Below are 19,378 nucleotides of genomic sequence, written 5' to 3' on the forward strand. Positions count from 1 at the left end.
GTCCATCATAACAATGATAACTCTACTGTTGTTTGTTGTTGTGTCAGCCCGGCTAACTTCCAAACAGCATACAGTATTTCAAAAATGACTTACCCTACATTTAATTAACATGTACTTACTGGTTATGGTTTGGTTAAGGGTGTTTTGCTTGTCATTACACACCATTTACTGTTATTACTATAGTAAGTACATGTACAATGTAACGGGTTATTTGTTGCTGTAAAATAAAGCGATACTGTTTTTATGTGGCACGATCGTATTTTTTTTAGAGATGTACAACCCAACATGGCAGGCACAATTTTTGTTTTAATTACTATTGTTGGTTTTTATGTATATCCAGTATTGTTTTCATACTGCTACATTTGTACTAAATAACACTTAAGTTTAAGATTTTTTTCTTTTTTTGTCATGTTTTCAACAACACAGCATACTGCAGTACTTGCTGTCAATGAAATGAGCTATAAAATGTGCCATTACTGCTACTTCTAGCATCTGGCATCCCTGGGACATTTACGATTCAGCAATATGTCCTAGATCCACTCGGATCTTATGTCAGATGGCCCGCACCAGAGAACAATTAGTACAAAGTTCATAGCAGAGAACATCTGAAATATGTAAGGGTTTCTTTTTTTATTTAAACTAAAGTTTATTTTTATTAAGAAAATAATATATATATATATATATTGCAGGCTTAGGATAATAATTAAATCATATCACATTATTTACTTTTGTTGCATTTTTTTTTTTTTTATCATTTCAGATCAGTTTTATTGACAACTTTTTTTTTTCACAGATTTTTCAGCTTTTGTCTCCGTAATATTTATATAGTTTCACTTGAGTACCGTAACCTTGACAGGCACTCGGAGAGAGAAAAGACTAGTGAGAATTCTTCCATTCCATTTTTCGTATAATCCCAATTGAGGGTCAAAGTGTTTCCTGTCTGTCAGCTGTTTGTCATTCTCTCTATCTATCTCTCTGTGCTCTTGAGAAGACTTTGCCCGCCGCCACTCTGGTATTGTCTGCATATTAATATATTTCTGGGTTACTACGGTTGTCAAAGTTCCCCCTCTTATCTCATCATACACGGATTTTGTTCTGAGTAGATTACAATTTAAATATGTGACTTGGGATGATGGCTAGTGTGTCTATTTTATGATAGATGAAAATGGCCTCTGTACTGTGAGATGCGCCTTTCTCTCTTTCTTCCTCCGTCATCTGTTCTGTAGGGGCAGACCCTCATTAATTGCCCAACACTCCTTAAGTCCAATTCTAATTTAGCCCAGCAACAGCAGGGTGGTCATTCACTGGAAATCTAATTAGGGGCTCCTGTGTGTGCGTCCGTGTGTGTGTGTCTCCTGTGAGATGGCGAGTGAAATGACTGATAGCATGGAGGAAGCCATTTGGATCAGTGTTTAAAACACAGGCAGAATGTGTGCCAGGAATATCTGGCTTTTTAAAGCCTGCTCGAGCTATTCCTACCTGAATACTGACCTAATTGATTTCGATTCAAAAACAAAACTGGGTAGAGGTTTGTAATCTGTTTATGTGCATGTCTGCCTGCTAGGTGACCCTTGGATCATGTGATGATATCATGGGACAGGTCAGTGATAATGATTGGTTGTTTTGGCATAAACAGGCCAACGGCTGCGGTCTCAAACCAACAATGTCGTCTTTGTGGTCGAAAGTCAGACACACACACGTGATATGGTTTCCTGCTTGTTTTTCCCTCCTCGAACCAAGAGCCCATGAGCCGTTTTGTTAATTTGTTTTTCTCGAGAGCTGTTTATCAGTTCCTGACACAAACTAAAGACGAACCAGAGTCCAGGTTTGTGTCTTTTTATATGTGTTTCGTTTTCTCTTTCAGCCTTTTTTAGCTCATCATTTTACAAAAACTCATGTGCTTTTTTCATTCTTGTTGTAACTCGAGGCCATGGTCATGGATGCGATTCACATCAGGGAGTGTGTGAAGCGGTTATACCTCAAATACAATGCACGTTGAATAAATGTGTCAGTAAATGTAAATTTGACTATATTCGTTCAAGTTCTTGTGAGGAACTTGTTAGGATGGACTTTCGGTTTCAATCAAGGGTGGATTCTGCTCCTATTCTCCTGCCCAGGATGTGCTGTATGTGCTATTCAGCAGCAATTAGCCTCAATCTCTGTGTGACAAACAGGCATTCAGTGAAGGTTTCTCATCATTGCTGGGTTGGAGGGTGTAATTTAAAGTGCAAGTGCAATAATGTAGACTAATCAGCTGTGTTTATCTACTGACAGGGCCTTCAAGAGCCCATCCACACCCCTTTTCCAGTGAAATGATGCGGTGCCAGGTGCCTGGATGCTACATTTCCACTGACATGACAACCAAAGGGCAATGTAACTTAACCCACAAACATATGCGCTGCAGAAAGCAAATCATAATCTTTTTTTTACGAGACTTATTCTTATTTTTAGACTCTTCTTAGGCTATTTTAACATTCAAATGAATTCAAACATCCAAATTTAAAGGGTTTATTTATATTATACTGTTTTTAACGGAGGATGCATACATTATTTAAAAATATATTCATTTTAGTTAATTGATTAAACTGAGAATATTAAATTGAAATAAATATTTAATACAAAATTGCTGAATAAAATAAATATTTGGTATAACATAAAAATAAATATTACTTTATAGTTATGTGAATTTGGCAGATACCGATAAGAAAATAATCCTTTTGTTGTCATTCTGCCTCACACAATCATTGTGTACTGATGTTGTGAGAACGAAATTTTGCTAATAAAGAGTTTTTAAATGTAATTTCTGATAGTGTGCGGGAGTTTCTCGTTTGCTGATTGTCGGCCGATCTTTTTTTGGTCGTTTTTCTTACGCACCTATTATCTTTTCTTTTTTAAATAACTTCAAATTAAATACTAAAAATGAATACATTTAAACATCACAACATGTACTGTATTAAAATACATTTTTATTTTGAGATTTGTAAACAACTACATTTAACAGTTATTTAAAAAGGAAAGGAGCTGCACAGTTAAAAATCTGATATTTGTTGGTAAATTAAAAAAAAGTCACTGATACTGTACTATTACCAATATACAGATACTGTATTGTGCATTCTTACTAAATGAATCTCAAATACAGCTTTCCAACCCGCAACCCCGGGGTTTTTTTTGTTTTTTTTGTTTTTTTTAGTGGAAACACTCTGAACAACAGGTTTATACCGTTCTTGTATTGGTTGAAAAGGCTATCCAGGGGTTCCAAACGGTTCATTGAAATCACACAGGGTTTTTGAATCTCATCAACTCAGAATGAAGTTGTAGAATCTTCAACTCAGTTGGATCATATGAACTCTATAAGTGAGGGAGACTCTGGCCTCTGCCCCTGTTCACAGCTACTTGTGGGTCCCTGACAGCGGGGTTGCTGGGTAATGGGCCGTGGAGAGCCAGAGCACTAATGTGCTTAATCGTGTTTGAAATGACAGAGGAGCCCAGGGACACCAGACTTTATTATGTTGGACCATGTATACAGAGAGGAGACTCATTCAATTTCTGCGTCTGAGGGTGTGAAAGGGTCCCAGAGTGGAAAAGAATGGGAGGAGGAGTGAGAGGGAGCGAGCGAAGTGTGTCCTTTTCATGTGACACTTGGGACAAAAGAGGGTGAATCACATTAAAAAGTGCCTAACTCTTATTTGAATTAAAAATCATGTTTCTCTCTCCCTTCTTGGCTGACATGATGTTTCCTTAAGCAGGTATTAAACCACTGATGGAATTTAAATTCATCCATGTGAGATTTTAATCGTTTTTTTTTTTTTTTTTTCGTAAGCCAGCAGTGATAAAAGCCAGGCTTGTTAATCCGAGTCAACCTGTAAATGAATATAGATCTTTTATAAGCGATACGGTCGCACGCCATAAAAACCCGTCTTTCTCTTGCCATCAGGGTTTCAACGCTAGCCAAGTGTTTTTTTAAAGTGCTGCAAGAGAGGGAGGGATGCGCGGATCCCATGGCAAGCCAAGGAGCTGTTGGTAAATCCAAATGAATGTCGGATAATCAATCCTGGGCTCAAGAGATTTCTCCTCCTCAAACTTCAGTGTGGCCTTTTTTCCTCCCCGCCACCGCAATAGCTCTGCCTCATTTACCAAGGACCCGCAATGGGGCCCGGCTCCCTTCCCACATCGAGCCAACAGAGAGCCAGCGCTGACCCCGTGGAGGAAGCAGAGGATAAGCAGGGGTTTAGTCAGATATCGACAGCTGTCTGCTCATCAGTGCCTTGCGTCTCTTCGAACATCACATGAATGCACACTGATTAGAAGAGCAAGAGAGATGCGAACAGTTTGCAAACACGCACACACATTTCTGTTTGCCATCTGCCTAGAAAAGCGGGGGGGTACACTACTTTGTGTACTCTGTATGGGTTTGTATGGTCGTATTTTTTTTTTTTTACAAAATAATTATGTATTTTTACAATGGTCAAGGTCAAGGTCAAGGTAAACTTTATTATCCCACAAGGGGAAATTCATGTAGTCATTACGCGCTGTTATCACAAACAAACCTTCTAAAAACAAAACATTAAAAGAGAAACACAAAAGGTAATAACAATACTGTGGATTTGACAATCACAATCCAACATTTAAAGCTAAAACTATAACAACTTGCGATGTACTTGATCATTATACAATCTGATTGATGTAGGTACAAATGATTTATTGTACCTCTCTGTTCTAATTCTCTGTTGTATAATTCTACCAGTTGACCTATTACTTCTCATAAATTTATAATGAAGAGGGTGAGCAGGATCCTTGAGGATCTGATCAGTTTTTTTTAAGATAAGTTCATTATACAGTTGAGCTACCGACACCTGGTCAATTCCAATGATCCTGCTGGCCATCTTAATCATGCGCTGCAGTTTCCCTTGATCTTTAACATGCATGTTACCAAACACACAGATAAGGCCAAAGGAACTTGCCAAAGGAACAATGAGGAACTTGACTTTGTAAACCATGAAGTATCTGTTCTGATATTGAACTAGAATCTATAGAGGAGTGTCTTTGGTTGAGGATTATGTTTAGGGTGCGTTATATTTGCAAAGAGAATTAATATATCTTTGAGAGATTATCTACCCAACTACTGCTTTCTGTGGCTGAAGATCCTTTAGCAAATGCCAGGCTGGCATACCATAAATGTCGATGTTATTGATTAGCATTTAGGATACGGTCAACCAAATAGCAGCCGTTTTACATAACGGGGTGATTGCTCCTCTCTGAATGATTCTCGTGATTCTGCCTTGAAACTCGGCTGAAAACATCTCGAGCGACTTTGAGAATCATTGTGCCAAGTCTTGTAAAGCGTTGTTGAAGCCTGCATTTGTTTTAGCCTGGCTGTGATTTGCAGAGCTTTACAGAGACAGAGAGAGTGAGCTGAGGGGAAGTAATTAAGTCCAAATCCATTTAGGTCATTTAATTAATTGAGGGACACGTTCACTGGTTTCCAGCCCTATCAGTGCTCACATCAGCCTTGAGTGCTGATTGAGATGCCATTTGGAGCATATATTAATGGCAGCAGAGAGAGCAACTTGGAGAAATGAGCTGTCTTGTCTTATCTGCTCAACGCCACTGAGGTCTCAAACTTTGGTTCTCTAAAGAGTGCTTTGCCTTGAGTGAAAGGGACATCTTAAAAAAAGAAAAGAAAAAAATATCAGGATGAGACTTTGATTTAATTTGACCTATTCCTTTGAGGTGTTTTAATATATATATATATATATATATTCAATTTGTTATACTTAGACATTGCATTTCATCACAACACTATTAAACTTGGTTGTGTAATTGTCTCACACCATGCTACGACATGGATGATGCGTCAAATCATATGGCTTGTTTAGGCGAGGTGGCTGGTACTTTTCTAAGCAATCGACTTTCATTTCAGCAGTAGTAGGGGATTGGGATGGATTTGGACATAATTTGTTAAGCAAAAAGATATACTCTTTCACTCTTCGTTTTCTTTTCCCTCTGCTCTTGTATTTGTCAGTTTTCACATGATCTCCCCATCATCAATTCGTTGAAAAGCAACACAGCTTTTTGCTTTGGTTTTGCAGTCATAAGACATCCGGATGGTATAGTTTGTGCTTGTCTTATCATGATGTCTTGTTTGTTTGTGTCCATATGAAAAAGACCCCATGATCCTTTCAGCATCAGTCTGGGGAAGATGATGTCTCACATTTTGTGCCGTATTAGTTCTAGAGGAGTGTGTGTGTGTGTGTGTGTGTATGCTCCATTAGGAGCTTACCGCCCTGTCCCTGTACTTACTTCTCTAAGTATAGCTAATCCATCAGACATAATGTCCCATTATATAGCCCTGCCAGGGTGTATCTGTGTGGGCACATGAGGTGATTAATACTGATCAAGCTTCATATAAGTGCTAAAGTGAGATGTTTGTTTGAGTTGCTAATCCAAAATAAAATTTAAAGGACACAATGCAGTGTTTCTAAACTGATGGGTTGCAAACCAGAAATGATTCACAGTTCTTTTCTCATCGCAGTCAAGAGGGAAAAACAAATAAAATGCAACTAATCATTTAATTATGCATAATTATGATGGAAAAATTAACAGACTTATCTGCTTTTAAAAGAAGGAGAAAATGTTTTATCTTTTAATGTTGAAGTCTGAGGCTGTGCATATTGGCGCATAATGTCACTTTGGAGTAAGCAACTTTGTCAGAAATAGGTTTAAGGCCTTTAAAAGTTCATAAAAATATAATAATTTTTAAAGAAAAACACAATCAAAATATAAGACAGATTTAAAAATTAGAATTGTGAATTACCTTTTTTTTAGACAGTCATGTTAATATTTGTGCTTATTTTTAGACTTTTTAAGTTTGTGGTTTTATCAATGAATACATTTCAGTATTTGCTTTTAAGTACATTTTTTATTTTTTATGTTTGTAATGGGTCACACTTGATTTCCAATGTAAAATCTGCATCCTAAAGCAAAACCAGTTGAGAACCACTGTACTGTTGGACAGTCCATTCTCTATTTGGCCATTGTATCATGATGCCAAACTCATTAATGTCAGTATCTCAATCCATAATGAATCTAATACAAACACTCAAAGCCGTCATTAATAATTCAGCCTATTTTCAATAGAACTCTTTGGCAGTAGATTTTCACTTTTTCCATTGTCCTGAAAATATGTTTTTGATCCATCCCTGCTGGCCTTGTGTAAAAGCTGACAGACTGAGACGGCATCCCAGCAGCCTTTGCGGTTAATTGAGTTAAGTCACCTGTGAAAGACTGTACAGTTCGAGTCAATGAGCCAGGTGTCCCCCAGGCTGGTGCCCTTATAATATAACCTATTGTGCTTTTGCACACTCAATCCATCTCTCTTTCTTTCTCAAACTCTGTTTCTCCATTAGTACATTGGGCATGTTAATAAGACCTATGCTGTCACTATCATGCTCAGTGTGAGTGGATGATGTGTGAATATTAAATTGCATTAAAGAGATAGTTAAAAGTGAAAAATCAGTCATTATTTACTCAACCTGTTGAAAACCCATCTGATCAGAATAGAAAATTACGCTAGTTGCTATATACAGTATATTTTCCAGGCAGTTAGTCTGAATGGCGATGCTTTCAAGCTTAAAAAAAATCTGCAAAATAGCCACGACAGTATCCTAAAAGTGTACAGTGCATATGACTCATCATGTGCTGCATTAGTCTTCTGAAGTTGTATGAACCATTTAATGCCACTCTCTGATGCTTGAAAGCCTTGGTTCCCATTCGTTGTAAATGTATACAGTAAAAGCGCAATTATGAAAGTGTCTAATTTTGTCTTCTATAGAAGTCATATGACATGCCAATGACTTTCACAATCATTCAGTCGTACATGTTGTCCAGTCATGTAGAAACATACAAAGCGATCTTTGCAGTGACCATTTTTAAAACGGCAATTCCCGTCATCGTCCTCTTTCTTGTCTTTTCAGGTGGTGTTCGATCTACTCTGGGTCATGCTGTGTGGCTGACTTCTATGCAGTAGCTGAAATGAGGTTGGTGAATTTGGGGTCGCGGCCCCTCTTGGCCTTGACCCTCATGCTCACCCTCACCTGCCTAAAGCATCTGTGCCATGGTGCGACGCCCTTTCCTCAGGACCTGGAGCCCATCAGCACTGTTGGTAGTGAACGTAAGTATGATGCTACGAAACACCAGTTAGCACTGCAGTTCCTGGGATAAAAGTGATCTGATTTTAATGTGATTTCAGTGATCTTTTTTTAACTTCAGGCATACAAAGAGTGTACAAATCAATGTTTTTTTTCATTCAATCATGACATTTGGAATTATAAATGCTTTATCTTGCATGATATATATAGCAATAGACGCATTAAAGCGTACCCAGAGTTTAAAAGTAAACCGCCTGCCAAGCAATCAGATCTTGGCAGACGCAAAGCATTTCACACGCCAAATAAATATATCAGCTGCGATTGGCTGCCAAGTCCATCCTCTCTCCACCTCCTGTTCCCAGCCCTAATCTACCCCATCCCAGTTTTCCACCCCATGCTACTCCCCAGATTCCAAACCTATTGGGTGTGAGAGACTGGCTTCACTCGGAGCTGCTGTGAAGTTGTTACTAATTGGCAAATAAAAACTCCTCAGTCTTGACTGTGTAGCAAACATTAGGGTGTGGAGAGGCCGACTCAATTGCAAATGAGGTGTGATAGAAGTGTTTATTTGCGCATGATCCATTTGTATACAGTCTGTACCATCCAGCACAATAATCTTTATAACTCCTAAGGAAACCAAGAAGTATTATTTTTTTTTTACATTGAATAAGTTGGAAGCATGGCTTAGTGGCAGGGTTTTGCTCTATGCAGACTTGAATTGAATATTAAATTTATATAATTTTTAACGAGAAAAACAACATTTGTTGATATAAACTTAGAATGTTGGCTTGCAAAAAATCTTGATTGAAAGTTTCGAGGATGGATGGATTCTGAATAAATTCTGAATTAAATTTTGACATATTTGAGCAGATAGTAGAGCTCTGCAGGCAGGGTCTTTTGTTCTCCTGAAATGAGTGGACCACATTTGAGAGAGCTGGATTCAAAAACATATACTGAGCCTTCGGGCCATTGGTGTACAGATAGCTGGGCTAATAGAGCTCTCCAAAATGAACATCACACAAGTAATGAGACCCATTTATCAACCATTTTCACCTGTGTGTGTGGTTTTACATCCTGAGACTTTGCTTTGTGCTAGAGCCTTTACACATTGTAACCTTTAAACCCATTAGATGAGTTCGACTACGTTCACACTGTAGCGAAATACGGTTGTCAAAAATCCTGTTCTGTTCGCATAAAATTAAATTAGGGGAGTGAAAACCACAATATGCAACCAACTCTAACAACCAGTTTTTTGTTTATTCTTGTTAAGATGATTGTTTAAAACAACGTGCTTTGACTGTAATATATGGGTTTCTTGTGGAGCAGAGCAGAGGGCTGATGGGAGCAACTACGGTGCAGAGAGACCATATCAAAATATGCAAATGAGTCAAGACAGGTACCTCAATTTGTGTGATTTTCTAGCACATCAGCTCTGAGGAGCTGTCAACGAGTGACCTTGCTGCATTAACTAGTCGCTCGGTTTGCTTCTTTACACATGACACATTTAATAGCAATTGTCATCTTAATTTTTTGGAGTAAATTTAATTGTTGAATGTAATTGTCATTGCTCAGAAGAAAATTGTAAAACTAGTTGTTATTCCAGTTGGTGCATATGATACTTTTGATAGTTTGCCTTTTAGCCCCATAGCTCTGCAGTCTTGGTGGTTGCAAAGAAGTTGCATCTTAACAAAAGATTTTTTAATTTTTTTTTTATTATTATTATTATTATTGGGCAGCATCCTTTGTTGATTACAATCACAGTTTTTTAAATCCATACTAAATGATTAGAACCACACTGGACTAGTTGTCAATAAGATTCAATAAGATATGCCAATAAGATTCTGAATGGAAAGTTTAACAAGTTGCCAAATGGTTCCATTGACAAGACCAAAGTGATCTGTGTGTTTTGTCATTGTGAACTGAGCCATCATCATCGCAGCGCGTCGTTCAGTCTGAAATACCAACTTGATGATGGCCAAGCACACACCCACACAGCTGATGCAAAGTCCCCGCCCCCTCGTCAATATCAGGACCTTGTCAGTATTTCTACAACCTTATATTAATGGACAGTGTTACATTGAAAGATTAGTTGCTCCAAGTGAGAATGTTAGTGTGAAATTAAACACTGTATATGCCAATGTTGTTTTCAATAAAAAACATTTGCACAAAGCAAGCCGATCCACTTTTCCATGTTGATAAGAGGATTAAAATGAGAAGAAATAATGGGACAAAAAGATATCAAGAGACATTTAGAATAGATAAAAATGTTGCGAGTTAACCATGACATTAATGCGATTACATATTTTAATCGTTTGACAGCACTAATTATTTGTATTTACGTTTTTATTTTTGATCGATATGGACATCTAATGTCGATATGACACACTTAACGACTAGCTGAAAAATTCTAAGACTCAACTGAAGACACTTACTGACTGTTTTCAACGACTGGAGCAGATTTTAAACACTGACTGTGAACACTGACTGAACACGACTGTCTCTGACTCGTTTGGGCATGATCAGCCATAAGTATCAAATTACATTCATAATCGGCCTTGCGGTCATTAAGTGTGTCCCCAGCAGATAGAATATATATATTAGACTTGTTAGTAAATACCTTCAATTTCATTCACTGGATGTGTGAATGACACCACACTCTCTAGATATTTGCTCCAAATTGTAGTTGGGTGGAGTTGATGCTAATGTAGATGTTGAAAGTCAGAGCCAGTCTGCAGAGTTTTGGCAGTTAGAGCTGACAGATTTCTCCCCAAAAAAAGTGTAGTGTATGATGTACTGTATCAAACGTATTTGATGTTTTGAGGTGAATTTAGAACATATTCTTTTCATTTGTCATGCATCTCCTAGCAAGTATGTTTCCGCGGGTGTTTGTTGTGTTCAGAACAACTTAAAAGTCTGGTCTGATTAGTGTAAGATGCTCAGTTTTTCTTTGTAACCGCCGGTTACAAAATTGGCAAGCATAAGATGCTTATCATTTTAAAGTCTAAGTTTACACCCTATCCTATAAAGTTTAAAAAAAAAATAGTGAGGTTGAATAATCTTAAATTGCTTTTGAAGAGTGAAGCTGAGAATTCTAGAATATTCATTCTCATGCAGTGATTTTCAGTTGCAGTTTCTTTCTCACATCACTGGTTCATTGGCTCTGGCACTATGTTGAGATGCAGACACTCTGGGTGATCTTTATTGAGGGACGATCCTGCCGAGATCAGATGATGGTGTTTACCCAGCTCCAATTTAACCCTTGCATGTTTGTTTACTGGAGCTCCTGAACATCAGAGCGAGCTTTGGTTTCTGCCACGGCCACCTGTGGTCTGCCAAGCTCAAGAGAAACTCTTAATAATAAAGTTTTATAATCGCTGAGTAGCTGTAGTAACAAGAATCATTAAAAAGTCCAGATTTTCTTGTCATGTTTGCCACCCCGTGTCTGCTACTTTGGCGCAGGGCACAGTTTCCAAGCAGACCTGCAAATTAAAGGTCCCCGCAGGTCATTGTGGACGTCTCTGCGGGTCTGAAAATGTTGTGTAACCCACTCGGCCTCTGAAAGTAGAGCATGCCAAAGTGACTTGTGACTCATCTTTGACACGGTGTTAGAAAACAATCTTTTTAAGTGTAAATGAGATTAATTAGCATATTATATTTCTGTGTGTAAAGACACTTACACTTCATAATTGCTCACAGCAAAATAAGATCTGTGATATGAGTCACTATAAACATTAAAGTTTTTGGTGTGGGAGGGACAACATTTTTTTTTCTCACTGTTTGGATTTAAATAGGCAAATGCTTAAGACATTATTGCAATGATTATTGTGTTTCTAGCATGTTCGACAAATGTTTGACAACAGTTCTTCTAACTCTAATTGATGGAGTGTGTAGCTTTTCATTTCTTAAACAACCATGTAGGAAGAGACATCATGGTCATATTCCAGGATTACAACGTCAAGATTCATCAGGATCAAATTGGGAAAGAATGGTTGGGAAGGAAGCATGAAGAATCATTTTCAGACATGAATTGGCAGACCTTTAATTCATTGAAAGTCTTTGGGATTGTCTATACAAGATCTTGACCCAAAATGCATGCACCTCTTGATGGATATAAATGAATCTTATGTATTACACATTATTTATTGATGAATTTAGTTTCTGATCTAAATTTATATTCTTTCAAGGATGTTTTTCCTCAACTTTTTGAGGATTCGGAGGAATGTGAAGATTTATATTGTTGCTTCTGACATTTTTGTGAACACTTACTTCAATACTTTATAAGAGGAGTTAAAGGGTTAGTTCATCCGAAAATGAAAATAATGTCATTAATGACTCACCCTCATGTCGTTCCAAGCCCGTAAGACCTCTGTTCATCTTCGGAACACAGTTTAAGATATTTTAGCTTTAGTCCGAGAGTTTTCTGTCTAATGTCCTAATTTTTGGGTGAACTAACCCTTTAATATTGCGTACTGTTAACAAGTTACACTTCATTTCATGTGAAAATAAGAATAATCCTTTATGTGCTGCTCTACCACCAAGATGGTAGACCATGACAATTTCTAGTTGATTTTAACTCAGTCTTTTCTCTTCCCTATCTTGAAGACACCTACCTGTACCCCAGTTTCCAGGGGAACGTGTCAGATAACGACACCGCCAGACTGGGACTTGATTTTCAGAGGATGCTGCGGATTAACCACATGGTCTTCATTGCTGCAAGGTATGTCGTGTCAGTTCGATCACATCCTCACACTCCACACAACACCACAGCTGCACACACACATTTCAAAAGATGCAGCATCAACCGGGAATTCCAGACCTCGGCATCTGTACACACTAGTGCTGTTTCTCCAGACGCCTGCAACGATAAGACCCACACACTAATGATAAGGGTCGTGTGATTGGGCCAATCAGTCTCATTCAGACCTAGATTGCAGACAGATGGAAGTTCGCTTGCTCTCTGACACCTCTTTCACCCTCTGCCTTCTTCAATTCAGCTCAAGATGTTATTGGCACTGGATTGTTACTTATTGAAAGAAATGGCAAAAAGAATCTCAGTTGCTTAAACAATTGATGAGAATATTGGCATTTCTTTATCTCTCTCTCTGTGTGTGTGTCTTTGTAGAGATCACGTTTTTGCCATTAACCTCAGCGCTTCAATGGAGCGTATCGTTCCCCAACAGGTAAGCTCACCTTTTCCTCAACTTTCTGTTTCAGTCATCTCTAATGTTTTTCTTTCTCTTAGATCATTGATGTGAGAGTGTAAAATCGAGTATTCACTTTTATTTGTCTTTGGGGAAGGACCATTTAGAAATCCCATTTTTCAAATGAGCAATTCTCTTTATGGTGGCTTTAAAGGACGCATATTCGACACTCTTGTGTCTATTTTTCCCTGAGGTCCACTTGAAATGTTAGTCAAGGTCTCTTACACAAAAAAACAGACGTAATTTAGTTTTGCACAACCATTTTCCACCCTCAGTGTGACACTTGGAATTAAATAGGCTGTTTATGCTACTCTACATTCTGTTGGGATCTTTATGCTAATGACCTTTATTATGATTGGCTTAGCTCATTGAATGGGAAATGAGTTACAGCATTTACTGAAAAACCTCTTTACAGGCCTATATTATGAGTGGTTCACAAAGCAACCTGTACTGAAATGTGTAGCACACTGCTGTAGACTAATTGGCACTTTCAACAAATATTCTACTTTTTGTGCTTTGTGATTATATATATATATATATATATATATATTGTCCAATTTCATATTACAAATACAAAATTGGTATTTTGGTTGGGGCCAATCAACTTATTGGGAGTATTCTGACATGTTGCGTTTTTGGCCTTCCCCCATCCCGCCCCCCTCTCTCTCCCACTTCACTTCCTGTCTACTCTACTATCCTATCTTAAAAATGGCAAAAATAAATCTTTTTTTCTAAGTTGTTAGTTTGGCCTGCCCCACGTTATAGCTCTTGACCGTCTCGACCGTATCAGGCAATTAAAAATTACACAGCAATATCATAATTTGGTTCGTAAAATTACTAATTATAAACAATTATAATCTGTTTTTAAACTATACACTCTTAGAAAAAAGGGTTCATTGGGTTCTAGGGTTCTTTACTCAACTCCAAAGAACCTTTTATGCTAAAAAAAAGTTCTATAATGACAAGAAAGAACCCTTTTGGCACAAAGGTTCTTTAGGCTATTATTCATTCATATATTACATTATTCTGCAACATTTTGTAGTTGTAATTAAATTATTGTTTATTAAACTGTTGTAGTAACTTAATATCACATTTTAATCATGCTGATTTTTGGAGGAGAAAAACTGAAATGGCTCTCTCCGTGTGATATTGATTAACTACATAAATTTGTGATCATTCACATGCATTCATAAATACATTTTGGGGTTTTGATGGTTGTCAATAATATGAAATATTTAATCCTGAAAGGACAAAATAAATGATAATGAATGAACACATAAGGTTCCATAAAGAACCTTTTTCCTGGTTACAAAGAACCCTAAAGGGTTCTATAGAACTTTTTAGGGGTTCCAAATGCGTAGCGCTTATATAACCTTTTCTTCTAAGAGTGTATTTAGATGTCCCATTTATAAATATTTCATAATAGTGAATCACAGGCTTAATAACAAATGAATAGAAAATAAAATCAGTCATATACTATTAAGTATGACCTCCTGAGGTTTGTAATCTACAAAGTACATTTCTCAAAGTTAAGCATCTTCTTTCTCTTTTTTTAAAACTAAATTTTTTTAAGACCCATTTTGGTGTAACATTGGCTGAGGAGGCAGTTTTGAGTTCTGAATATTGGAGTTATTTAGTTAGACCTATTATTTTGCTATTTAAAATATCAACGGAAATCCTGTTTTTCCATCATACGTTGTTATTACGTGCAGCAGTCCTATCAAATGTAATAATGTTGATGAAGTAATCTGCTTATGCATAGATCGCTCAACTCTTTCTTTTTTATTCTTTCTGTCCTTTGGGTCTTGCTGACATTATTATCTTAACTGTTGAGAGTAAGATGTCACTGCAGCAAATAGTTGTGTTAGTGAGAGTGTTGTTTTTAGCTTGTCATGGTATGTGTGTGTGGGTGTTGATTGCCTGCTGTTCCTGATGGGTGGGCAGACATGTGGCGGCCCAGTAAATCTCTGAAATACAGCCTGACCTAATGACATGAGCAAGCACACACACACACACACACTCACACTCACTCAAATTGTTAACAACCTGAGGGATCTCTATTTTCCTTCAGATTGCTCAAGACCTGCTTGTCTCTCTCGCTCTTCTCCTTTTCATGTTTATTATGTATGATGATGCTTATTGAAGTAAATGAGATTTTCCCATTGCAGCTGTAATGAATGGCGATGAGCCTGATTGTTTGCTTGTTTGTTTGTTGGGCAGAAACTGACATGGAAGACAAAGGATGTGGAGAAATGCACAGTCAGGGGGAAAAACAGCGTGAGTACATTACTCTTTTATTTCTCCTTCTCTTTCTCCATGTAATTGTGTGATAGAAGTCAGCAACTGTTGCATTTAATGCTTATTAGTCGGGCACAAACAGACCTTCATCTAAATGCCAAATCTGGTCCACAGTGCAGCATATTCTGAAAAAGAACAGGAAGAACATAGACAGGAAGAGAACATCTGACTAACATCCACATTTTATTTTGTAGTTTTGTGCTGATTTGAGGTGGATTTCTCTGAAGTAGCCCAGTGTATTTAAATGGTTCTGCAGTAAATATTGGGAAAATATGTATAGATTTTTTTCAGTCAGTAGTGTTGCGGCATTCGGGTTGCCAGCTTTTCTCTAATTACCACAGCCGCAGATAAAAATGTGACAGAATCGGATAAAAAAAAATGTCTAACGTTGCAAAACCAAAAGAAAAAACTTGATATGAATCCGAAATACTTTGTGACAAAGCCCGAAATAAAAAATTAACAGAAAAAAACTCAATGTGTAGGACTCGTCACTTGCCAGTGGAAGCTTCTTGTAGATGCCTACATTCCTGCTCGATCCTGCAGTATATCTGGCAACCTCAAATCAACCTCGTTACACCCTAATTTGAAAGTGATTGCAGTACTAGTTTTGGCCACAATCTTGCATACAGCTCCTTTAAGTATTATTTTGATGACATATCTGATAACAAATCATCTCAAAATATACAGACCTATACAAAAAACTATTACATAAACTTTGCATGTTGATACTGATAATATACTGTATCAGTATTAATGGACAATATATTGTTTTAACAAAATTTTTAAATATTTTTACTTTTTTTTTTAAATGGATCTGTATTGGATGATTTATATTTAATAGGACATTCTAATTTACTCTATTTTTACTTCTAGATCATCTTGTAATCTAACTAATTTGTAATCTAATCTAACCTCAAATGAATCTTTAAAAACACTTATATTCCAAACTGCTAAATGTATTTTTAGCAAATCTTAAAATATAAATTTTTCATACTGTACATTACAATTTTATGATGCTTGAAAGTTCACTCACTTTTCACTTCGATTTTTTTTTTTTATTTATTTGGAGAAAATAGTATAAAATTTTACTATAGACCATTTATCAATTATCGTGCACAACATGAAAATAATTATCCTCCAGATTTTTTATATAATTCTTCCCTAAAAAAAGTGCCCTTTTCCCTAAAAGTTGTCAAGCCAGCCAATCAGTTTAGAGTTTACCAGATCGAGAAGACACTTGCCAGTTTTGGGATAGGTACGCATCCGTAAAGGTCAGTAAATGCTCTGAAGCTAAGACTAAGTGATTCTCCACAGTTGGCTAATATAAGTGAAGAAATGTAAACACGCACAGGTTTCTTAATATCATTGTTGGTTGAAGACTGAGTTGCAGTGAGCAAGTCAGATCCTGGAGCTCAGCATAGGGATTATGGTAATTTGTGTGTGGAAGTGAAGGAAAAACGGAGTCAGTAATGATGCTCGCTGTAAGCTTCAGGATGAGTCAATCTGTGTGTGTATGTGTAATTCAGGAGTTATATATAGTGTGAGTAAAAGCCAGTGTCTTGTCTTTCACAGGATGAGTGTTACAACTACATCAAAGTGCTGGTGCCACGTAACGATGAAACTCTCTTTGCATGTGGAACCAATGCGTTCAACCCCACCTGTCGCAACTACAAGGTATGATGAGTCTATTTCTGTCACACACACACAGTTATTTCCACCTACAGATGCGTATTCTGAGGCTTCCCTTTAAAGAATACAAATTGACAGCCTACATCCATGTCTACTTAAATTTGTCAGCATTAAAATTAATTTGAATATATCCTGCTTTTTCTCAGAAATGAATTCATATCATGTCACACACCGGTTTACAACCTTTTTTTTTTCTTTCTGTGAGCGAGATCTGCGTTCTCCCATTAACACTGTCTGTTGGCTAAATGAAACAATTATTGCAGTTGCAATGAGCATGATTAACACATTTTAGTCATGTTAAACGGGTTTCCATCCACTTATTTTTGGTAAATTTGGGGGGACAAAATGCTGATAAATAAAATCAGGCAAATAAAATGATTAAAATGCACATAAATAATTGAGGTGGGTAAATGTTTTATTTGGTCTGCGCGTAAACTACAATAGAAACACATTTACTGTATAAATTCCTAGACGTGTGTCAAATGTTGTGACTAATTCGCACTAGATGATTCGACTAGATGATTGACTGCTATTATTTCGCACAGTTAATTGACTAGTATTATTGAAAAATAAACTGAAAATAAACCATAAACTGCAAAAGAAATGTAATTACTGATGGGCGTCAAAAATGTGATGTGACTTTCCTTCAAGTATGGTGACCTGAATAATATGCTCAGATGATTCAAAGCCACCTGACATGTAAACCAGAAATGTATTACATTTAATAAAAGAGCCATGTTGTGAATACAACATTTTAATTTCTAGTTTACGTAGTATGTTTTCTAAAGGCAATGTTTTTGTTCTTTTGAACACATGGGAAGTTGAGTAGTAATGTTTTGATATAGGTAAAATATCTGCCTTTATGCAGTGCCTGCAAAAAACTGCAACAAATCACTAGTTTAGTGATGTGAAGTCAGGCCTGTCCTGCGATTGATGGTTTTCCATCAACATTAGCAGATCTGTTCCTGAGCGGTGTGTGTGCATGTGTGTTTTTGTTTGCCAGAGAGCATGTAAATCTGACTAAATGCTGGAGGAGGCCAGCAGGGAGTCAGCAAAACTCACGGATGAGGCTCTGCTCTCAACTTTTCCATTCGAGGCTCTTTGGAGATCTTGATTTATGCACCTTGCCCCGAAGGCATCTTCCTTCCATATTCCTCTCTTTCCTCTTCCTCTCCACTTCTCTCTCAGTCTGTCTCCATTTTCTCGTGCTCACAGTCTCGTTTTTCTGCATCTCACCGAGGAGAGGGATGTTCTGTTAGAGCCCTGGAGAGGGACAATATGTCATGTCTTGCAAATCATGTCGCTCAGTTCCTCTGCCTTGTCTCCTCACGCATTCCTTTACTCTCACAGCTCGAGCTGTGGAGAACTTTCTGGAAAACTGTGCAAGAAGAGGTTAAGGAGAGATTGTTATAGTTAGATTGTTATAATATTTTGAGAGTTTTGGAAAAGTTCAATTTGCACTTTTCCACTGCTGTTGCGGTTCGCCGCGGCACGGTTCGGCTCGCTTTAGCTTGGTTTGCTTTTTCACTGCTGTTTTGATGTCTCGCAAATATAATGATGCTGGTAGTGATGATTCTCTCTGACCAATCAGTGATCTGCAATGTGTTCACGTGACATTTTAACATTGGTAAGGTATGCTTGGAACCTCGACAGAGGTGATACCATTTAAAGCGAGCTATATCGTACCATGCTGTGGAAAAACGCCACAAGTGAGCCGTACCGAGCCGAGCCATACCGTACCATCAGTTGAAAAGCACTCAAAGTGTGCCATACTGAACCGTGCCGTACTGTAACATGCAGTGGAAAAGCGTCATATTACACTTTCCCATTTTGTTACATGCAGATTACCTTTGCTGTTATCTTTTGCTCATTTAATGTTTTAAATAACTAATAATTGTATTATTATTATTATTATTATTATTAAAGAGGTCTTATTATAACATTTTCAACGTTTTTTAGTGTGTCATTACTATGGAGTGGACTTTTCAGACCTTTTCATGCTCAAACAACGAGGTATTCACTATCAGTAAGCACTGTTTCTGA

At 37.3% G+C, this 19,378-nt stretch overlaps 1 protein-coding gene across 3 annotated transcripts in view; it reads left to right on the top strand.

Annotated features, from left to right (window-relative positions):
- The window catches only part of sema6cb (semaphorin 6Cb), a 152,269-nt gene that overhangs the window by 88,209 nt on the left and 44,682 nt on the right, over positions 1-19,378 (top strand). For all 3 annotated transcript variants that reach the window (XM_039679607.2, XM_089117755.1, XM_089117754.1), the window contains 5 exons: positions 7,974-8,170; positions 12,750-12,864; positions 13,270-13,327; positions 15,569-15,625; positions 17,219-17,320. In XM_039679607.2, coding sequence (XP_039535541.2) covers positions 8,032-8,170; positions 12,750-12,864; positions 13,270-13,327; positions 15,569-15,625; positions 17,219-17,320 — 471 coding nt within the window. In that variant the 5' untranslated portion in view covers positions 7,974-8,031. The remainder of the gene's footprint in view (positions 1-7,973; positions 8,171-12,749; positions 12,865-13,269; positions 13,328-15,568; positions 15,626-17,218; positions 17,321-19,378) is intronic.

This window comes from Pimephales promelas, chromosome 12, assembly GCF_988280905.1.
Source record: "Pimephales promelas chromosome 12, fPimPro1.hap1.1, whole genome shotgun sequence".
Taxonomy (NCBI): Eukaryota; Metazoa; Chordata; class Actinopteri; order Cypriniformes; family Leuciscidae; genus Pimephales; species Pimephales promelas.